The 23265-nt window shown below is 45.6% G+C and overlaps 1 protein-coding gene across 1 annotated transcript; it reads right to left on the reverse strand.

Moving 5' to 3' along the window:
- Positions 1 to 18551: 18551 nt before the first annotated feature.
- LOC123150264 (acetylserotonin O-methyltransferase 1) lies at positions 18552 to 20119 on the reverse strand. Its single transcript, XM_044570101.1, has 2 exons — positions 19159 to 20119; positions 18552 to 19062 (listed from the first exon to the last, which is right to left on the reverse strand). Exons 1-2 carry the CDS (start codon positions 19981 to 19983, stop codon positions 18760 to 18762), a joined length of 1128 nt encoding a protein of 375 aa, XP_044426036.1. The 5' UTR covers positions 19984 to 20119; the 3' UTR covers positions 18552 to 18759.
- Between the last annotated feature and the right edge of the window lie 3146 nt (positions 20120 to 23265).

Here is a 23265-nt window from a genome sequence, read left to right on the forward strand (position 1 = left end):
ACTAATAGTATCAGGATAGGCCTAGTCCCATCAATTGCCAAAGCAACGCACAAAATCCCCACACAACTATCTCCTGCGAGCACACCGCCGCCTCCACATCCACCAGCCACTACGCCGCCGCCTCCACATCCAGTCATCCACCTGCCACCACGCCCCCACCTCCATCTAGCCCAGGGCGACCGCCCATTCCACTGCCGAGCACTCTGCCGCCAGCTTGACAGCGTTCGTTACCTCGGCAACATCGGACGCCTCATCTTTGGAAGGTTGTGTCACTCTGTTGAAACCCTTGCTATAAACCTAGCCGCCTTTGATGGCAGCCCAGACTATGCCCTGTTCGATTTATGGTTTCACTTACAGGTACGTGAGTGGTACTACTAATTCTAATTTCCTAGCAGACATGAGCACCTAATTAGATGAGCCCTTATGCAGCAAGAGACCCAGGAAAGCATTCGTGATGGAGATTGGTCGTGCAACATGATGCTCTGGCTCTGCTTTGAATTTCCTGCATATTTACCTTACTGACAAGCATCACTGAAATGGAAATTAGAATCATCAAATTATGTTAGTTATGAAGCAGGTTGATGTTTGAACAATTTGCCAATGTCGGTGACACAACTAGTACACATGAAAAGCCCAACAACCATTGGTGTATGTAGATGATATGACCTTCAACCTTTTTAGTCTTTGTTCCATTTACTGAAGTGTTGTATCACTTAATTCTGCGAATCATTTATCAACCAAACCCAGGTATCCATTCTAATGCTAAAATCAGCGGAGGTAGAAATCAAAAAGCAACATCAAGTGTTGACGGTCAATAAAACCACTAGTTTCAAGAAAGGCAAGGGTAAGAAGAACTTCAAGAAGGACGGCAAGGGAGTTGCCACGCCCGGTAAGCCAGTTGCCGGGAAGAAGCCAAAGCATGGACCCAAACCTGAGACTGAGTGCTTTTATTGCAAGGGAAGCGGACACTGGAAGCGGAACTGCCCCCTTACTTAGCGGATAAGAAGGCCGGAAACACCAAAGGTATATGTGATATACATGTTATCGATGTGTACCTTACCAGTACTCGTAGTAGCTCCTGGGTATTTGATACCGGTGCGGTTGCTCATATTTGTAACTCAAAACAAGAGCTGTGGAATAAGCGAAGACTGGCGAAGGACGAGGTGACGATGCGCGTCGGGAATGGTTCCAAGGTCGATGTGATCGCCGTCGGCATGCTACCTCTACATTTACCTACGGGATTAGTTTTAAACCTCAATAATTTTTATTTAGTGCCAGCTTTGAGCATGAACATTGGTGTCAAACACATGAAGAAGCTCCATACAGATGGACTTTTGGAGTCTCTTGATTTTGAATCATTTGACACGTGCGAACCATGCCTCATGGGTAAAATGACCAAGACTCCGTTCTCCGAAACAATGGAGCGAGCAACCAGCTTATTGGAAATCATACATACTGATGTGTGCGGTCCAATGAGCGTTGAGGCTCGCGGAGGCTATCGTTATGTTCTCACCCTCACTGATGACTTGAGTAGATATGGGTATGTTTACTTGATGAAACACAAGTCTGAGACCTTTGAAAAGTTCAAGGAATTTCAGAATGAGGTAGAGAATCAACGTGACAGAAAAATAAAGTTCTTACGATCAGATCGTGGGGGAGAATATTTAAGTCACGAGTTTGGTACACACTTAAGGAAATGTGGAATTGTTTCACAACTCACGCCGCCTGGAACACCTCAGCGTAACGGTGTGTTCGAACGTCGTAATCGCACTCTATTGGCTATGGTGCGGTCTATTATGTCTCTTATCGATTTACCACTATCATTTTGGGGATACGCTTTAGAGACAGCTACATTCACTTTAAATAGGTCATCGTCTAAATCCGTTGAGACGACACTGTATGAATTATGGTTTGTAAAGAAACCTAAGCTGTCGTTTCTAAAAGTTTGGGGATGCGATGCTTATGTCAAGAAACTTCAACCTGAAAAGCTCGAACCCAAGTCGAAAAATGCGTCTTCATAGGATACCCTAAGGAAACCATTGGGTATACCTTCTACCTTAGATCCGAAGGCAAGATCTTTGTTGCCAAGAACGGGTCCTTTCTGGAGAAAGAGTTTCTCTCGAAAGAAATAAGTGGGAGGAAAGTAGAACTCGATGAAGTACTGCCTCTTGAACCGGTAAGTAGCGCAGCTCAGGAAGATGTTCCTGTGGTGCCTGCACCGACTAGAGAGGAAGTTAATGATGATGATCAAGGTACTTCAGATCAAGTTTCTACTGAACTTCGTAGGTCCACAAGGACACGTTCCACACCGGAATGGTATGGCAACCCTGTCCTAGAAATCATGTTGCTAGATAACGGTGAACCTTCGAACTATGAAGAAGCGATGGCGGGCCCAGATTTCAACAAATGGCTTGAAGCCATGCAATCCGAGATAGGATCCATGTATGAAAACAAATTATGGACTTTGACAGACTTGCCCGATGATCGGCGAGCAATAGAAAATAAATGGATCTTTAAGAAGAAGACGAACGCGGATGGTAATATTACCATCTATAAGGCTCGACTTGTCGCTAAGGTTATCGACAAGTTCAAGGAGTTGACTACGATGAGACAAGTTCAAGGAGTTGACTACGACAAGTTCCCGTAGCAAAGCTGAAGTCCGTCCGAATCATGTTAGCAATTGCCGCATACTATGATTATGCGATATGGCATATGGACGTTAAAACGGCATTCCTAAACGGCTATCTCAAGGAAGAATAGTATATGATGCAGCCGCAAGGTTTTGTCGATCCTAAGAATACTAACAAGGTATGCAAGCTCCAGCGATCCATTTATGGGTTGGTGCAAGCATCTCGGAGTTGGAACATTTGCTTTGATGAAATGATCAAAGCGTTTGGGTTTATGCAGACTTATGGAGAAGCCTGCGTTTACAAGAAAGTGAGTGGGAGCTCTGTAGCATTTCTCATATTATATGTGGATGACATACTTTTGATGGGAAATGATATAGAACTTTTGGACAGCATAAAGGCCTAGTTGAACAAGTGTTTTTCAATGAAGGACCTTGGAGAAGCTGCTTACATATTAGGCATCAAGATCTATAGAGATAGATCGAGACGCCTCATAGGTCTTTCACAAAGCACATACCTTGATAAGATATTGAAGAAGTTCAATATGGATCAGTCCAAGAAGGGGTTCTTACCTGTGTTGCAAGGTGTGAAATTGAGCTCGGCTCAATGCCCGACCACGGCAGAAGATAGAGAAAAGATGAGTGTCATCCCCTATGCTCGGCTATAGGGTCTATTATGTATGTCATGCTGTGTACCAGACCTGATGTAAACCTTGTCGTAAGTTTGGTTGCAAGACACCAAAGTAATCCCGGCATGGAACACTGGACAACAGTCAAGAATATCCTGAAGTACCTGAAAAGGACTAAGGATATGTTTCTCATTTATGAAGGTGACGAAGAGCTCGTCGTAAAGGGTTACGTCGATGCTAGCTTCGACACAGATCTGGATGACTCCAAGTCACAGACCGGATACGTGTATATTTTGAATGGTGGGGCAGTAAGCTGGTGCAGCAGCAAGCAGAGCGTCGTGGCGGGAGCTACATGTGAAGCGGAGTACATGGTAGCCTCGGAGGCAGCGCATGGAGCAATCTGGATGAAGGAGTTCATCACTGACCTAGGAGTTATTGCCCTTGCCAAGGAGCCCAGGTTTCACAAGAAGACCAGGCACATCAAGCGTCGCTTCAACTCCATTCGTGAAAATGTTCAAGATGGAGACATAGATATTTGCAAAGTGCATACGGATCTCAATGTCGTAGATCCGTTGACTAAACCTCTTCCGCGAGCAAAACATGATCAACACCACAACTCTATGGGTGTTCGATTCATCACAGTGTAACTAGATTATTGACTCTAGTGCAAGTGGGAGACTATTGGAAATATGCCCTAGAGGCAATAATAAAATGAATATTATTATATTTCCTTGTTCATGATAATTGTCTATTGTTCATGCTATAATTGTATTAACCGGAAACAGTGATACATGTGTGTATACATAGACCACAACATGTCCCTAGTGAGCCTCTAGTTGACTAGCTCGTTGATCAACAGATAGTCATGGTTTCCTGACTATGGACATTGGATGTCAGTGATAACGTGATCACAACATTAGGAGAATGATGTGATGGACAAGACCCAATCCTAAGCATCACACAAGATAGTGTAGTTCGTTTGCTAAAGCTTTTCTAATGTCGAGTATCGATTTCTTAGACCATAGGAGTAGGAGTGCTTTGGGTGTACCAAACGTCAGAACATAACTGGGTGACTACAAAGGTGCACTACAGGTATCTCCAAAAGTGTCTGTTGGGTTAGCACGAATCAAGACTGGGATTTGTCACTCCGTATGACGGAGAGGTATCTCCGGGCCCACTCGGTAATGCATCATCATAATGAGCTCAGTGTGACCAAGTGGTTGGTCATGGGATCATGCATTATGGAATGAGTAAAGTGACTTGCCGGAAACAAGATTGAACGAGGTATTGGGATACCGACAATCGAATCTCGGGCAAGTAACGTACCGTGTGACAAAGGGAATTGTATACGGGATTACTTGAATCATCGACATCGTGGTTCATCCGATGAGATCATCGAGGAACATGTGGGGGACAACATGGGTATCCAGATTCCGCTGTTGGTTATTGGCCGGAGAGCTGTCTCGGTCATGTCTGCGTGATTCCCGAACCCGTAGGGTATACACACTTAAGGTTCGGTGACGCTAGGGTTATTAGGAAGACTTGTATGTGATTACCGAATGTTGATCGGAGTCCCGGATGAGATCCCGGACGTCACGAGGAGTTCCGAAATGGTCCGGAGGTGAAGATTTATATATGGGAAGTTTTAATACGGTCACCGGAAAAGTTCGGAGGCATACCGGTATTGTATAGGGGCCACCGGAAGGGTTACAGGGGTCCACCGGGAGGGGCCACCTCTCCCGGAGGGCCTCATGGGCCATAGAGGGAAGGGAACCAGCCCTTAGAGGGCTGGGCGCATCCCCCCTTGGGCCCATGCACCTAGGGTTGGGGGGGAACCCTAAAGGGGGCGCCCCCCTTGCTTGGGGGGCAAGCCCCCCCCCCTTGGCCGTCGCCCCCCTCCTCTAGATCTCATCTAGAGGGGGCCGGCCCCCTTCCTCCTCCCCCTATAAATAGAGGGGCGAGGGGAGGGCTGCACACACACCTCCAAGGCGCAGCCCCTCCTCCCCCCCCCAACACCTCTCCTCCTCCGTCATAGCTTGGCGAAGCCCTACCGGAGTACTGCCTCTCCATCACCACCACGCCGTTGTGCTGCTGCTGGAGCCCTCTTACTCAACATCTCCCTCCTCCTTGCTGGATCAAGGCGCGGGAGATGTCTCCGCTCCGTACGTGTGTTGAACGCGGAGGTGCCGTCCGTTCGGCGCTAGGATCATCGGTGATTTGGATCACGACGAGTACGACTCCATCAACCCCGTTCTCTTGAGCGCTTCCGCTCACGATCTACAAGGGTATGTAGATGCACTCCTCTCTCTCTCTCGTTTCTAGATGACTCCATAGATTGATCTTGGTGATGCGTAGAAAATTTTAAATTTCTGCTACGATCCCCAACAGTTGAAGATGAGCCGCGTGGTACTCGTGGCGGCTTTCGAAGGAGATGGCATGGGAGTAGAGTTCTCCCAAGGTCATGACGTTGATGCGAGTCATGATGGCAGTGATGAGGGGCTCGTACTCGTTGTCGAGCCCGGTGATGAAGGCGGTGATGATGTCCTCCTGGCACATGGGACGGCCCGCGGCGGCGAGCTGATCTGCATTGGAGCGGATCTTGGCGATATAGTCCACCATGGAGAGGTTGCCCTTGCGGAAGTTCATCATGTCCATCTTGATCTGCACCACACTGGCACGGCAGTGGGTAACATACATCTCCTCGAGGTGCGCCCAGATGGCGCGGGAGGTGTCGAAGAGATGGACCTGCTGAAGCACATCATCGATGAGCGAGGCAAGAAGATAGCTCAGGATGATCTGATCCTGACGGAACCAGGCAGCATACTCCAGGTTAGGAGCGCCCCCCCCCCTTGTCATGAGCTAGGAGGATGCAAGGAGGAGTAGGGGTGGTGCCGTCGACATAGCCAAGTGACACCGGCGATGCGAAGGGAAGGAAGGATCTGTGCTTTCCAGAGGAGGAAGTTGGAGGGGGTAAGCTTGGCAGTAATGAGGCTAGCAGAGGGTTGGGGAACAGCGGAAGATGTCGGCACCGAGAGCCTAGAGGGCATGGGCAGAGAAGCCAGGGTCGAGGAAGTCATGGCGCCGGAGGAAGGAGAACCCATCGAGCAGTTATGCGAGATGGCCTAATACCATGTGAAACAAAGAGAGAAGAGATTGGATCGACACACCTAATGTGGTGGTCTCAGGATCATTATATAGGGCGCCTCTAGGGCTGCCGCTAGGGTTTACAGGAGGATAAGTACAGGTTGTTATACAAGATAACTACAATCCTAGATACTAACCGTATCTGATAACTATACAGTTTAACACACCTAACTAAGAATAAGATGAGTATATGGGTTTTCTATTACTATGCATAGAAATCAAACTATAACTTTTTGTCCAATCACATCAAAATGTATAATTCTATAGTTTCTTGAATACTATATTTCTCTATCTTTCTATATGCGACAAAATATTGAGATGTATTATGCTTACATGTGCAGAAATAAAATATTTTAGAGGCCGTTGCAACGCACGGGCATTCAACTAGTCCTCGTAATATTTATCCCAGATGCTACACCATCGACAATGGTGATTCGTACTTTCGGCTCTCTAGCGATGTCGACCAGGCTGTTCGGTCTCTTTTTCCCTGGAATACTGGTGTTGTTGCTCTCGCTGATGTCGGGTGATTAGTTTAATGGTTGCGCGCATGCACGTAGCCGTGGCATTGCGGCTCAGATTTAAAAATATGGGAGAACCATCGTCAGTATTTACGAGCCTATCGTTTGGTATTTATGGCACGTCAATTTGGCTGCCTGTGATGCAAAAGAAGAGTTTAAAGACCTCGTAGATTTGCTCATTTTCTTATATGTACTTTATTTTATAATCGCTGAAAACAGCTTGTGTATCTTCACCCACTACAGGACTGATGTCTGGAGCCGACGGCCAGCCTCTACGCCGACGGAAAACATCGGGGCCGTCGGCGTAGAGGGCTGGCAATCCATCCCGCCCGCCCGCCCGGCCTTGGCATAGGATAGGCCCTCGGTGTACCCATGTCTGGGCCGACAGCTGCCCTCGGGGTATATGCCAGCCTCGGTGTAGGCCAGCCCAGGCTAACAGTGTTACGACCACGTCAAGGCGGACGGTCTACGCCGAGGGCAAAGCCCTCGGCATAGGTTTGAAAGCTACGCCGACGGCAATGCCGACGGCAATGCCGTCGGCATAGCTATTTTCCATTTTATCATATTAATTTTAGAAAAATCATAACTGAATCATTATAATTAAGATAAATACAAATAATATATCAAATTTGCAGAAGAATAAGATCTCTCTATATACACTTAAATATTACACATTTCAAAAAAAAATGAAATCAGCATAAAAAATTCAAAAAATATGAAAAATATGAAAAACCTGCCCACATAATCTTCTTATGTCACATACTAATGATTCAAGTCGATATACATGGTCTACATATATTTAAAAAAATACATGTACCTAATGCTCGATTTGAACTATGGTCAATTTGAACTACACATACATGATCTTATGCTCATGATTTTTTTTGGAAATATCATTTTTTTTAGATTCACAAGATGATATGGATGTTATATTTGGATTCTCCTCATTTTTTGATAGGTTTAGACATATTATTTGTCAAATTCAGATTTAAGGATTTAAAGATATTAAATATTCAATATTAAATAGAAAAATAAAAATATTAATTGTTTTATTTTATTTGAATTGAAAATTATTATTATTATTACTTATTCATTATTGTGTATTTAAGTATTTGTATGGAATTCAAAAATAAAAAGGTGTGACACCACAGTCCAAGAGTTAATATGATTGATATGGTACTATTATCACTAAGATATGATTTCTTTTGAGGGATCATCTTATTTACTACCATCATTCTAAGCAAATAAGATGCAAAAACATGATAAACATCACATGCAATCAAATAGTGACATGATATGGCCAATATCATTTTGCTCCTTTTGATCTCCATCTTCGGGGCGCCATGATCATCATCGTCACCGGCATGACACCATGATCTCCATCATCGTGATCTCCATCATCGTGTCTTCATGAAATTGTCACGCCAACGATTACTTCTACTACTATGGTAAAGTAAAGTAATTACATGGCGTTATTCAATGACACGCAGGTCAAAAAATAATTAAGACAACTCCTATGGCTCCTGCTGGTTGTCATACTCATCAAGATGCAAGTCGTGATTCCTATTACAAGAACATGATCAATCTCATACATCACATATATATCATTCATCACATCCTTTTGGCCATATCACATCACAAGGCATATGCTGCAAAAACAAGTTAGACGTCCTCTAATTGTTGTTGCATGTTTTTACGTGCCTGCAATAGGGTTCTAGCAAGAACGTTTCTTACCTATGTCAAAACCACAACGTGATATGCCAATTTCTATTTACCCTTCATAAGGACCTTTTTCATCGAATCCGATCCGACTAAGGTGGGAGAGATAGACACCCGCTAGCCACGTTATGCAACTAGTGCATGTCAGTCGGTGGAACCTGTCTCACGTAAGCGTACATGTAAGGTCGGTCCGGGCCGCTTCATCCCACGATGCCGTCGAAACAAGATAAGACTAGTAGTGGCAAGTAAATTGACAAAATCTACGCCCACAACAAAATTGTGTTCTACTCGTGCATAGAAACTACGCATAAACGTGGCTCTGATACCACTGTTGGGGATCATAGCAGAAATTTAAAATTTTCTACGCATCACCAAGATCAATCTATGGAGTCATCTAGCAACGAGAGAGAGAGAGGAGTGCATCTACATACCCTTGTAGATCGTGAGCGGAAGCGTTCAAGAGAACGGGGTTGATGGAGTCGTACTCGTCATGATCCAAATCACCGATGATCCTAGCGCCGAACGAACAACACCTCCGCGTTCATCACACGTACGGAGCGGAGATGTATCCCGCGCCTTGATGCAGCAAGGAGGAGAGAGAGGTTGAGGAAGAGGGCTCCAGCAGAAGCACGACGGCGTGGTGGTGATGGAGAGGCAGTACTCCGGCAGGGCTTCGCCAAGCTATGATGAAGGAGGAGAGGTGTTGGGGACGGGAGGGGCTGCGCCTTGGAGGTGTGTGTGCAGCCCTCCCCTCGCCCCTCTATTTATCGGGGGAGGAGGAAGGGCGGCAGCCCCCTCTAGATGAGATCTAGAGGGGGGAGGGGGCAACGGCCAAGGGGAGGGGGACTTGCCCCCCAAGCAAGGGGGGGCGCCCGCTTTAGGGTTTCCCCCCCCCCCCAACCCTAGGCGCATGGTCACAAGGGGGGATGCGTCGAGCCCTCTAAGGGCTGGTTCCCTTCCCTCTACGACCCATGAGGCCCTCCGAGAGAGGTGACCCTCCCGGTGGACCCCCGGAATCCTTCCGGTGGCCCCGGTACAATACCGGTATGCCCCCGAACTTTTCCGGTGACCGTATTACAACTTCCCATATATAAATCTTCACCTCCGGACCATTCCAGAACTCCTCATGACGTCCGGGATCTCATCCGAGACTCCTAACAACATTAGGTAATCACATACAAGTCTTCCTAATAACCCTAGCGCCACCGAACCTTAAGTGTGTAGACCCTACGGGTTCGGGAATCACGCAGACATGACCGAGACAGCTCTCCGACCAATAACCAACAACGGGATCTGGATACCCATGTTGGCTCCCACATGTTCCACGATGATCTCATCGGATGAACCACGATGTCGAGTATTCAAGTAATCCCGTATACAATTCCCTTTGTCACACGGTACATTACTTGCCCGAGATTCAATCATCGGTATCCCAATACCTTGTTCAATCTTGTTTCCGGCAAGTCACTTTACTCGCTCCATAATGCATGATCCCGTGACCAACCACTTGGTCACATTGAGCTCATTATGATGATGCATTACCGAGTGGTCCCAGAGATACCTCTCCGTCATACGGAGTGACAAATCCCAGTCTTGATTCGTGCCAACCCAACAGACACTTTCGGAGATACCTGTAGTGCACCTTTATAGTTACCCAGTTACGTTGCGACGTTTGGTACACCCAAAGCACTCCTACGGTATCCGGGAGTTACACAATCTCATGGTGTAAGAAACTGATACTTGACATTAGAAAAGCTTTAGCAAACGAACTACACGATCTTGTGCTATGCTTAGGATTGGGTCTTGTCCATCACATCATTCTCCTAATGATTTGATCCCGTTATCAATGACATCCAATGTCCATAGTAAGGACACTACTAGGAAAAGGCCTACTAATCGCGCACCGGTTTTGCCTACTAATGGCGCACTACCGGTGCGCCATTAGTATCACGCCACTAGTATTTTTTACTAATGGTGCACCACTGGTGCGCCATTAGTATCTGGTATACTAATGGCGCACCATGCAGTGCGCCATTAGTTTTGCCCACAGTGCGCCACTAGTGTCTTCTATACTAATGGCGCACCACATGGTAGTGCGCCATTAGTAACAATTTTTTTATTTTTTTTCTTAATCTCAGGTCACTACTTCACCTATGAGATATCCAACACATATATATATACAACAAGCATCCATATAACAATCATAGCCAACACACAAGTTCCATCATATATACATACATAGCCAACACACAAGTTCCATCATATATACATACATAGCCAACACATAGTTCCATCGTTACATATTACAAAAGTTTCACATTGTTTATCCAACACCGTTATCCATCAATTCACAAAAGTTTCACATTGATACAAAATAAAAACACAAATGGAAAAGAAGCACTCCATCCATGCAAGCTTCCGTGAATTAAATCAAATCTGCAAAATGATAAACAAGAAGTTAGAAGAAGAAAAAGAAGAAGACTAGAAGAATACTAGAAGAAGAAGAACACTAGAAGAAGAATAAAAGAATTTTGGAAAAGAAGAAGAATAAGAAGAAGACTATAATCTTATTATGTAAACTTGATCATTTTGTGCTAACATAAGTTATTTTGGAGCTAACCTATAGGAAACTAAGCATATAAGCTCTAAGTTAGTATATTAGAGCCAACTTAGGTAAAATGAAGCTAACCTATGTCATTTTGGAAAAAAAGAAGAATAAGAAAAAGACTATAAACTTATTATGTAAACTTGATCATTTTGTGCTAACATAAGTTATTTTGGAGCTAACCTATAGGAAACTAAGCATATAAGCTCTAAGTTAGCATATTAGAGCCAACTTAGGTAAAAATGAAGCTAACCTATAGGAAACTAAGCATATTAGAGATAACATAGGTAACTAAGTATATATATATCATTTTGGAGATCTGACATACCTAACAAAGTTCAGTTCTCATGCATTGTTCTTCTCCTTCTCCTTCTCCTTCCTCAGCCTGATGCGCCAAGAGCGGCGAGGCGGTGGAGGCAGTGGAGGCAGTGGGATGTAGTCTTCTACCACAATTGGCGTGGTCATGTCGCCCAGCTGTGGGATCGCCGGCGCCACCACCGGTGCGTGGTCATTGTCAGGCACCACCACCATCGCGAGGCCACCTTCAGGCACGACCATCACTAGGTCATCCTCAGCCACCTCCATCTCTTGCCCATGGTCAGCCACGACCATCTCTTGCCCATGGTCAGCCAACACCATCTCTTGCCCTTGGTCAGCCACCACCAGCACTAGGTCATCCTCAGCCTGATGTACATCGTCATCCTGCAGCTCCTCATCCCCACTCTGCTCCTCTTCTCCCGCACTCCAGTCCGGATCATTCTTCTTGTTGTCTATGCTGCTGCCAGAATCGCTGCTGCTTTCGCTACAGCTAGAATCGCTGCTGCTTTCGCTACAGCCAGAATCAATATTTTGTCTCGAGGCAGAAAGATACCATGTTTACTAAATGCTTATTGCTTAATCCTTGTAACCCATGACCATTGTAGGAGTAAGCTTGTCGGTAAGCTTTTCTAATACAGTTTGGGCCCAAGCAAAGTCACTGTCGCTAAGCCAACACTCAAAAGATAATAACAACCATAAGGATATGTCATGCGTGAATACATTGAAAAGTGATGTCAAAAGGCAGGCATAAGGGTCTGGTTAGTTGAGTCATCAAATGATGAAGCTCCAATAGAACAATTGAATAAGAAAAGGGGAGATGCCTTATGGCGCACCCGGTGGAGCGGGGGAGGGTGTGGTGGGTCGTCGGCGGCAGTGGAGCGAGGGAGGGTGCGGAGGGTGCTAGGCGGCGGTGGAGCGCGGGCCGGGGAGGGCGCCATTAGTAGTTTTGTAAAAAAAGTAAAATAAATAAATATATATACTAATGGCGCACCCGGTCATAGTGCGCCATTACTAGTTTAAACTAGTAATGACGCACTGTGAAACGGTGTGCCATTAGTAGTTTTGCAAAAAAAAAAGAAATAAAAAAATACAGTAATATCGCACTTTCTGGCTGGTGCGCCATTACTAGTTAGAACTAGTAATGGCGCACGTCAACCTGATATGCCATTAGTATGTATGGAAAAATGGAAAAAAAATAATACTAGTGGCACACCTTGTGTTTGGTGCGCCATTAGTGTCTTCCACACTAATGGTGCATCACCAACCGGTGCGCCATTAGTATATAATAGTGGCGCACTACTTACCTGGTGCGCCATTAGTATCAATCCTATCTATAGCCCTTTTCCTAGTAGTGGAAACCATGACTATCTGTTGATCAATGAGCTAGTCAACTAGAGGCTCACTAGGGACATGTTGTGGTCTATGTATTCACACATGTATCACCGTTTCTGGTTAATACAATTATAGCATGAACAATAGACAATTATCATGAACAAGAAAATATAATAATAATTATTTTATTATTGCCTCTAGGGCATATTCCAACATCAACTTCATACGGGTGGATCCTCCGTCAACTATGTCGCCCGCGACAACAACTGCAACACCAACAACCGTGGCAAGGGCAACTACCGCGACAAGGGTCGCGGCAACTCTGGTGACCATGGTGACTACAACAACAACAACCGTGGCGGGTACTGTGGTGAATGCGGTGGTGGTGGCAATCGTCAGAACGGTAATCGTGGTGGTGACCGCGATCACCATGGCGGTGGCGGGGATGCACGTCTGCAGTGCCAGCTCTATCGGGGCCCTGGGCACTATGCCTCGGAGTGCGCTTAGCGCTACAACCACGCCTTCCAACCTCAACACTCCTAGATGGTGGGTCTCGCTGCCGCTTCACCACCATCCATCCTCAGCGACCCTACCTGGTCCACTGACACGGGGGCTACCGATCATATCACGTCGGATCTGGACCGTCTCACCGTGAGGGAAAAGTACCCTGGACGGGACCACATCCACACTCCCGATGGATCAGGTTTGCACGTAGCTCATCGTGGTCATGCCCTTCTTCCTACACCCTCTGTCAATCTTAAACTTCGCAACATATTACATGTTCCCAATGCCGACAAGAACCTTCTTTCTGTTAATCGTCTTGCCGTTGACAATCATGCTTATCTAAAATATTATCCTACTCATTTTCTTATGAAGGATTTGACAACCAAGATGGTTCATCTTCACGGCAGATGTGAAAATGGGCTCTTTCCATTCGGCCTTCATGTTCTCATATCTTGTCTTCAGTTAGGCTCTCTGCTGAAGATTGACATGCTAGACTCAGCCACCCGTCCACACAAGTTGTTCATCATGTTTTGGCGTCCAATAAATTAGCATCGTCGAGTCGGGCTTTGACCCATGTGTGTAATGCTTGTCAACAGGGCAAAGCACATCAGCTACCTTTTCCTAGATCTTCGAATGTTTCCTCGTTTTCATTGGAACTTATTTTCTCAGATGTGTGGGGACCTGCCAAAACCTCCTCTGGTGGGTCCCAGTACTATGTTTCATTTATTGATGATTATTGTAAATTTTTGTGGATTTATCTTCTCAAACAAAAGTATGATGTGTTTGATGTCTTTCGTGATTTTCTTGCCCATGTTGAACGTCTCCTATCTCGCAAAATCCTATGTGTTCAATCAGACTGGGGTGGGGAATACGAAAAACTTAGCAACACATTTTTTCGGCAACTTGACATTGCTCACCACGTCTCTTGTCCACACACACCAACAAAATGGCTCGGCCGAAAGGAAGCACCGTCACATTATTGACATGGGTCTCTCCTTATTATCGCATGCGTCTATGCCCCTCCGTTTTTGGGATGAGGCGTACTTGTACGCATGCTACCTTATCAACCGACTACCTAGCCGCGTCATTGGCAATATGAGTCCCATGGAAAAATTGTTTTCCACCAAGCCTGACTACGCATCTCTTCGCACGTTCGGGTGTGCATGTTGGCCTAACTTGCTTCCGTATAACACTCAGAAACTTGCGTTTAGATCACAATAGTGTGTGTTTGTCGGGTACATCATTCATCACAAAAGATATAAATGTCTTCACGTACCTACCATATATATATATATATATATATATATATATATATATATATATATATATATATATATATATATATATATATCACGAGATGTTATCTTTGATGAACAAAATTTTCCTTTTACCAATGACGAACCCTCTCCCATACTGCCTCGCGTTGCTGAACATGCAATCCTTTTATTTCCACATGACCACATGAACTATGGTGCATCTGTTTCTCGAACTAATCTGGATGCAGGTACCGATTCGGTGCAGCAAAACCCATCTCCGGACTCCCAGGCAGATCCTGTCTCCCAATCCGCCGCCGCATCAGCCTAGGATCACAAGGTGTGTCGATCCAATCTCTTCTCTCTTTGGTTCACAAGGTGTCCGTGGGTTGTATGAAATAAAACCATAAATTTACACACTATTGTATCGATTGAGAACTCAAGAGCAAAGCCCGTTTCCAACCTCGTCTTGGCAAACGTGGTTTCTTACCCATCATGCTTCTCTCACCAACGACCACCATGAAGCCATTGCTTTTCTCTCCATGATCTTTGGTCCTTCTCCACCAGCAATGTGAAAAAAAGGCAATATGCCAGCTTCATACTCCATGGTCTTTCTTTTGAGCTTCAAGGTAGTATGATAGTATAATCAGTGTACAGTACTGTCCAAGACCGAACCAAACTGGTTCATATAGCTGTAAAAATCTCTTGTGATCAACAACAAAACTAATGCTAATATTGAGGATTTCAAACTTGAAGCATTTGGAGACCAACCAACAAAAAAAAAATTGAGCGGCGGTGTCAAAAGTAATTGTTGACCTTTGTCAAATTGACTGCATGCTTTTAAATCAAGATCATGCAACTTTACAAGACTTGCATCTCAATAAAACCATATCAGTTGCACATGCAGATGAGAGAAATGGGAAATACTCTATTTCATTCAAGGGTTGTAGTATGTCAATTATTAAAACGCAAGCACATTATAAGTCACAAACCTCCAACGCGCAGATAATTTCGGAAATGCCTAAACCTTAGATAATTTGGGAAAGGAGGGTGGCTACAGTCCCCTTGGCTGATATACATAGGTCTAGCTGTAACATCTTTGGGCAAAGCATCATTTGCAACTGGTAACCACAGAATATGTATTTGGCGCTCCTACCGAAGAAAAGAAAAGAAAAGGATTTAAAAGGGAATGCCGCCTTCATAGGTCACAAACCTCGGATTGTCAACATCTTCTTGTGAATGTACACATATTTGAAATACTTGAAGCGGCTAGGATAATGTTCTTAAAAATGGGTTGCTTCAGAGATAAGAAACTAGTACTGCAGTCAGACCAAAAGGAAATTCAAGGGCACAAAATACTTCCAGCAGGCCTTTGCAAATTGGCAATTAATTAAAAAAAGGTGATGTATTGGCACAAACACATGATGCAGAAGTTTAATTCAAGGACGGGGAAGTAAGAATAAGGCCACGTACGTACTAACGAAAGAGGGGATCAAGGACGAGCTGTAAAATCCAAATGAAAATATCAATACATAATGAACAGCACCATTGCGTTGAAATACCACAAGTCGCTGCTAGTAAGATTACATATGCCGGCTCTCTTGGACAACAAAGCCTAAGTCAGGATTCGACTACGCACGATTAATTTGTTGTGTTTGACGTTCCTCTTCCTCTCTTTTTTTTTTGCGATTAAGTTGCTGCTACACTAATGTCAAAAAATGTCTTACATTATGGGACTGAGGGACCAAGACAGCTTAATAATTAATTAATGGTCACACTCCAACTGCTGGACCGGCTAGCTAAACGGACACGCTGGATGATATGTTATCACGTTCCCCCATGAACTCCAAATCTGGCGAAACCACCTACCGTCGCACGAGGGAAGGCGCCGCCGGTCGTGGAACACGCGGTCTGCAGGTCACATCGGTCCACGCCTTGTTGGGTTCACGCGGTCCAGACGCCATGCACGCCAAGTAATTGAGAAAGAGAGAGCCATGCACGCACGCGAAGCACGCTGCCCTGTGACTAAACAACGAATAATGGGCTCGTCCTTGTCCATAGCCAGGCTTCGAATGGGTTTGTTATAGAGCTACTGCTGCTGGAGATGATCAAAGAAAGACAAGTCTTCGTAGTAGGCACGTGCCGTTGTTGGTCTAGTCCCGGCCACACCGTCAATGTATCAGCTAGCGTGAAGCATCGATACTTTATACGTCCAAACAAATGCACTAGTAGTATGGTCTTTGCATGCTTGGTGCTGCTGCATGTGGGCTGTGGAGGTTTTTGAGCATACTGTCTGCATGCATGCATCTTGATAATAACAATCCAATCCAATCCAATCCTATGGTCTTTGCATGCTTGGTACAGTGCCTACCAATCCAATCCTACTGTCTGCATGCATGCATGCATCTAAATGCGGCGGGCGTCCTGTGGGTCACGAGGAGCGTGACCAGACCGCGTGTTCCACCAAAAAAAAAAAACAAAAAAAAAATGATACGGGCCCTCGTCGAACACGGTGCCCTGTCCACCTTCATACCAAAAGATAAATCCGCACTCGTTTTTACTGTTTTTTTACCAAGATTTATTTTAAATATATATATATATATATATATATATAATGTTAGTGTAAAATTAGTATTATGAGAGGGTGTGTTTCAATACTAAACCAACGATACTGATTTTAGACGATATAATTAAGTTTTAGTTGCTCTATTTATTCGGTCCAACTTGTATAGTTTAACGTAGATAAACAAGAAAGGAATAAATTGTGAAAACCATCGAGACTCTGACTCTAATACGCTGGTCATTGCCAAAGTTACCAAGCCAAACTTTATTTTTTCTTTTGATATGGCAGAAATAAGAAAGGTTCAAATAACATTGTCATTCTACAATAGACAACAACAAAAGGTGGCTTAGTTGGTTATTAGGCTTGATAGGTATTACATAGACCTGGGTTCGAATCCTCTTTCAAGCACTTTTATTTTCTTTTCATATTATGCAGCGAAAAAGATCGTGCGGATCTGTTGCTAACCACCAGTCGACTGGTGGTTAGCACAGTCCATTAAGTTTTAGTTGCTCTATTTATTCGGTCCAACTTGTATAGTTTAACGTAGATAGACAAGAAAGAAATAAATTGTGAAAACCATCGAGACTCTGACTCTAATACCATGTTAAGCTTCAATCTCTCTCTAGGCAATTATTGCAATAGACCGATCTGACGGAAAGAGCTAGGCAACTTGTATAGTTAGTTAGTTTAACAGTAACTGTGATGCCAAGACAAATCATTGGGGTCAAAATTACCGAAATATTTATTTACTCCGGTTGTACACGGGTCCGCTTGTACACGCGCATGAGCTGCCACGGAGCCACACTGTGGCCGGCCTACTGCGGAGCCCGAGTCAGCGAGGCTGCTTGAGAACCAAGCTGCATGTCCTCGTGTTTGGAGAGGCGAACGACGAGTTCGCTAGAGACTTCGTCGGAGAAGGGGCGGTGGTCAAAGGGATGTGAGAGAGGTGATTTTTTTATTGGGCTGTAAGGTGGGTCCTTGTCCACATCAGCTGGGTATTAATTCGTGGCCAACACGTTGAAAAATCCACCGAATAGTCATCACATTTTATCATGCAATCAGAAAGCCGTGGTGTTCACAACATTTTGGACAAGTGGGATAGTTATTTCATGCTTACAACTCATTGAGACCGGACTATGTACTTGCAGAGTAAAGACTCTATAGCTACGACAAATAATTTGGATCAGCGGGAGTAGAACAAATACACGTGTAAATATTTGGTAACTGCAGAAGAAATGTTAATGTATGTAAAGAAAAGAACAATTTATGTAGATTACATAGGTGCGGTACAATGGGCGGAAAAAATGAAATAAACTAAAGAGAAGCAAATTTGAAAAATCTATAAACAAAAAGTAAAACTTAAATGCAATAATACAGAGAGTTCCTGGTGAGATTTATTACAAATCAAATGACGACTCCTTCCTTTCCAGTTTATAAGTCTTGCACGTGTATCTTGGCTGCTAATTTACCAAGTTAATTACACGTGCAAGACTAATAAACACGTACGGACGGAAGGAGATAGTATCTCCGAAGTGGAAGTAAGTACATTTAAGGGTATACTTCGATAATTGATCGAATCCCATTGGTTGGAGTGATCTTGTAGTCGCTGAACCCGGCTTCGGAGAAAATCAAGCTCCACTCGTTTTCCTCTCGCTCCATTCCATCGGAGCCCATCATGTAGATATCTAACAAAACCTGCGCCTCTTTGGAATGGTTGGGCTGAGTCACCGGATATCCCACCACCATGTCGATGATTATCACCTTTCCTCCGGCTTCTTTCGCTGGGATCGCTTCCTTGCACCGGCGCATTATCTTGACGCAGTCTTCGTGTTTCCAGTCATGCAAAATCCACTGGAACCAAACATACATATTATATCCCATTAGCATAGTAGACCAGCAGAAAAAAGAAGAACATATCCAAAAATAAAAATAAAAATAAAAAATTACCTTGAGTAGAACAGCATCCGCAGGTGGGACATACTCGAACATATTTCCGGCGACGAAGGTCAAAATGTCGCTGGCGGGAGCCGCGGCGACGACGTGTGGGAGGTCCAGAACGCTGCACTTGAGGTGCGGGAACGCTCTCGCCACGGCCGACGCGGTGGCGCCATGGTTGCCGCCGATGTCCACCAGCGAGCTTTTCACTTCCCCGAACGCTCTGCCGTGCTCCTTCAACAGGACCTTCATGGCGATGCGGCTGTCCGCGGCCATGCCGTCGTTGAACAAGCCGCCATCGACCTTGGTGGACTCCCAGAACGTGCAGCCGTTGGCCAGCTGGACGAGCGACTGCGACTGTGCCGAGTCTCCCTCTTGGCCTTGGGTAAACCACTCGGGCATTTTGAGGAGAGAGGTCCAGCATAACGTGTTGACGATGGTGCCCACCATCGGGGACAGGTTGTGCGGTGATCTCTCGACAAGGAGCCGGGAGACCCGCGTGAGCTTGTAAGACGCAGCGCCATCACCGGCGTGGTCGTTGCTGCCTTTGCCTTGGACAATGGAGAATACCCCGGTGGTGGTGAGCACCCGCATGACCCGCCGGAGGTTGGAGCGCTTCGTGGGGTGGATCCCGGTGTCGGAGGCCAGCTCGGACAAGGTGGCGGCGCCGCCGCGGCGGTGGATGGCGTCGGGGATGCGCAGGTCCGTGGCGGCCTTGAGCGCCAGTGACTTGACGAAGGCGAGGCCGTGGTGGTAGAGCTCCAGCTGAGCTTGAAGTAACTCGTCGCTGCTCATGGCGAGGTCTTGGTCTCGTTCGATGTGCTGCGCGGCCGGCATGGTGTATGTGTATGATCGATCGAGTGTGGTATGCTAGCTGCTACCTGCTTCTTGCTTCTTCCTTACGTAGAGAAAACGTAGTACCTTCTTATAGATATAGATGCATGCGCATGGTTTCCTAGTAGCTAGCTTCCTTTTGCGGGTTTTTTTTTGTTCAGGGAAGCTTCCTTTTGCGGCTTGGTTTGAGGTTACTACTTCTAGTTGTAGCCTCCTGTGTGGACGTAGTTTCCCACACCCCCTACGACTCTCGATCTCAGACCCCACCGACGAATGCATTTATCCGTCACGCTTGACAGGTGGCCCAACTCGGCAGAACAGTTTGGACCTCTCATTGAGAAGATTGTATTTCCACAACAGTTTCTTTTTGTTATTTTATTTTTATGGGGATTCGTTAAAACCCACCCCCTTGATGCATGTTCAAGACAATAGCATTTCTCAAGGGGCTAAACAAGAGATGACCTACAAAAAAATAATCCTTGTTTGGACCCGTGGTTCTGAAGTCCGTGCACTTCGACCCTACCTAATTGTTCACTCAAGCACCACATCACCTTGTGGCCGGCGGGTTAGGAGTAGTAACTACCGTGTGTCCCCAGGGCGCTACGCGTCCAGGTTTAGTACAATATTGATGCCATCTTTCCAGGTGACGGTATCTTGACAAGTGTTGCTCAGCACTGGTTTGGCTTGGCAGTGGCCAGGCAGCCCGCCCGGGATCAATCCCCGTTGGGGACGATTGCTGGTGTCTCACCAGGGATTTGCACCCGAATAGCATCCCTACACTTTTGTGCCACGCAAAGCAACGAACGAACAAAAACGAAAATACTAGAAACTTGAGACTCTAGAAGAATAGAAGAAGCAACGAACGAACAAAAACGAAAATACTAGAAACTTGAGACTCTAGAAGAATAGAAGAAGCAACGAACGAACAAAAACGAAAATACTAGAAACTTGAGACTCTAGAAGAATAGAAGAAGCAACGGAAGTAACCAGATCTGGATAAGTGGCGTATGAAGAAACCTTGGAATAGAAGAAGAACACTAGTGCAGAACCGGCCTTTAGTGCCGGTTCGTAGCAGCCTTTAGTGCCGGTTCTACAACCGGCACTAAAGAGTGGGGACTAAAGGTCCCCCCCCTAGTATCGGTTTGTCACGAACCAGCGCTAAAGTGCGAACACGTGGCACGAGCCAGGCCCGGGTGCGCGTTGGGGCTTTAGTACCGGTTGGTAACACCAACCGGTACTAAATGCTTGTGTTTTTTTTTCCATTACTTTTTTTTGCTGGTATTTCACGATACTACAAATTGTACACGTTATGCATATATATAAATAGATTTTCTTGTACGTATAGAACCGCATATATAGGGTCGAGTGAACAATTTGGTGAAGCCATCGCACCATCACTTGCTCACGCAACCGGGCCTCCTCTCGCAGCCGCTCCCGCTCATAGCAGCCCGTCCTCAGTCTCAGGCGCGCTAGGTGGGCCTTCGTCTTTGGCTGAGCTCGACGCCGTCACGGTAATTACATGTCGCACCAACACACACACACACACACACACACACACACACACACACACACACACACACACACACACACACACACACACATATATATATATATATATATATATACCAACACCACTATTCACACATACACATGTATACATATACAATTTCTCCTACATATGTTGCCTTGGTGCCTCCGGAGCACGATGACAAGTGGTTCATGGGGGCGGTAGCGGGTAATAGTATTCTCCTTCGGGATTTATGACCTGGTCGAGCAAAAATCCGGCTATTTCCTCTTGAAGTGCTAGTATGCGGTCCGATGGTAGGAGCTTATCCCATCTCTGAACTGTTAAGAAGGAGATCAATATGCATGTGTGTTAGTTGTGTGACTAGATATCGATAATGGTGTGAATAGTGTTCTGACAAACGTACCATGCTTTCCTCTACACCTAGTAGTATATCTTCATTGCTATTGAGGCGCTTCAAGAACTCTACCATGCTTTCCTCTACACCTGCTTGATAAAATGGATACTTCCATATGTCCTCATTAATGGTATTTGGGTCAATGAACCCAATGCCATAGCATCCAAATTTTTTCATTTCATACATCTTCATCCTGCATATAATACCACAGAAAAGAATATAGTGAGGATAATTACATGTAATGATTGATCAAAATTATCACTACATAATTAGCTTGAGACTTAAATTACAAAAAGAAATCACTTACAGACAATAGCAACTGACGATAGACTTGTCGAGTGCGTCTTGATTGAATAACTGATATAGTTCTGAATACTCAATGGACAGAGCTTTCTCATGGTAATAATGCTCCTTCTTGACATTCACCATGAGGGACACTCGATTGGAAATCTTGGTCATGTTCATGTACCATCGATGCAATTCATACATTCTCGTTGGGAGGTCCTTGACCTTGTCTGGATGGACCAAAGGTTGGCCCCAGCATATTTTAATTTTATTTCCGATTCTTTAAGCGGAGACATGGGCTCGATTTCGAGGAGTTGTCCAACAGAGATCTTGAGCATTTCAGCCTGCATTATATGCTCCTCCGTTATTACCACATTGCCCTGCTAGGGAACGCTAACGGTTTGCCCGCAATAATATTTGGCGCGCATACTCCTCTCATGTGTTGTTGGCACAACAAGCGGGGGGATCTCTTGCGCCGCCTGTTCTCCCAGCTGGGGAACGGTTTTCCCGCATTTTTTGCCAGCTGCTTGTTGGCTCGAGTTCGAGCTCGCTTCCTTCCGTAGTCGTGCTCGATGTAGCTTTCTGATTTGACCCTGATAGTCTGAGTCAGCAGGCTTGGGAGATGATGCTCTAGCCATATGAATGAAGTGGTCAATCGTTTTCTCAGGCACTTTCTCCTTTGGCGGCGGTGCCGGTTTCGGTCCAAAATGGGCGTTCACTTGGGCCTGCACTATGGCTGCGTTTTGCTCCTCGGTCATGTCGTAAGGCCTCTGAGGAAGAGGAGCGAGGCTTGGACCATATTTATATCGCTTGTCTCCGCCTGTACTTCCTGAACAACCTCGACTCGTACCGCTACGCACCAAAGCTGCGGCATGTCTCTTCTGCGATTGCTGAGATGGCGGAGACGACTGACGTGGAGTTGGACCGGGAGAAGTGGGCTGACGATGTGCCGGACTTGAAGCAAGAGGTGTGGCCTGACACGGTGCCGGACTTGAAACCGGAGAAGTGGCATGACGTTGTGCCGGACTTGAAACCGGAGGAGTCAGCTCACGCGTTCGGGGACTTGGAGGTGGTGGCG

The sequence above is a fragment of the Triticum aestivum genome, chromosome 1B (assembly GCF_018294505.1).
Source record: "Triticum aestivum cultivar Chinese Spring chromosome 1B, IWGSC CS RefSeq v2.1, whole genome shotgun sequence".
In the NCBI taxonomy this organism is placed as follows: domain Eukaryota; kingdom Viridiplantae; phylum Streptophyta; class Magnoliopsida; order Poales; family Poaceae; genus Triticum; species Triticum aestivum.

What these genes read in the sequence shown, in the direction of transcription:
- LOC123150264 (XM_044570101.1), bottom strand. Translation starts at nt 19,983, where the DNA reads ATGCCGGCCGCGCAGCACATCGAACGAGACCAAGACCTCGCCATGAGC. An exon ending in CGGATGCTGTTCTACTCAAG is followed by an intron (nt 19,063 to 19,158) that starts GTAATTTTTTAT and finishes GTTTGGTTCCAG; the next exon opens with TGGATTTTGCATGACTGGAA.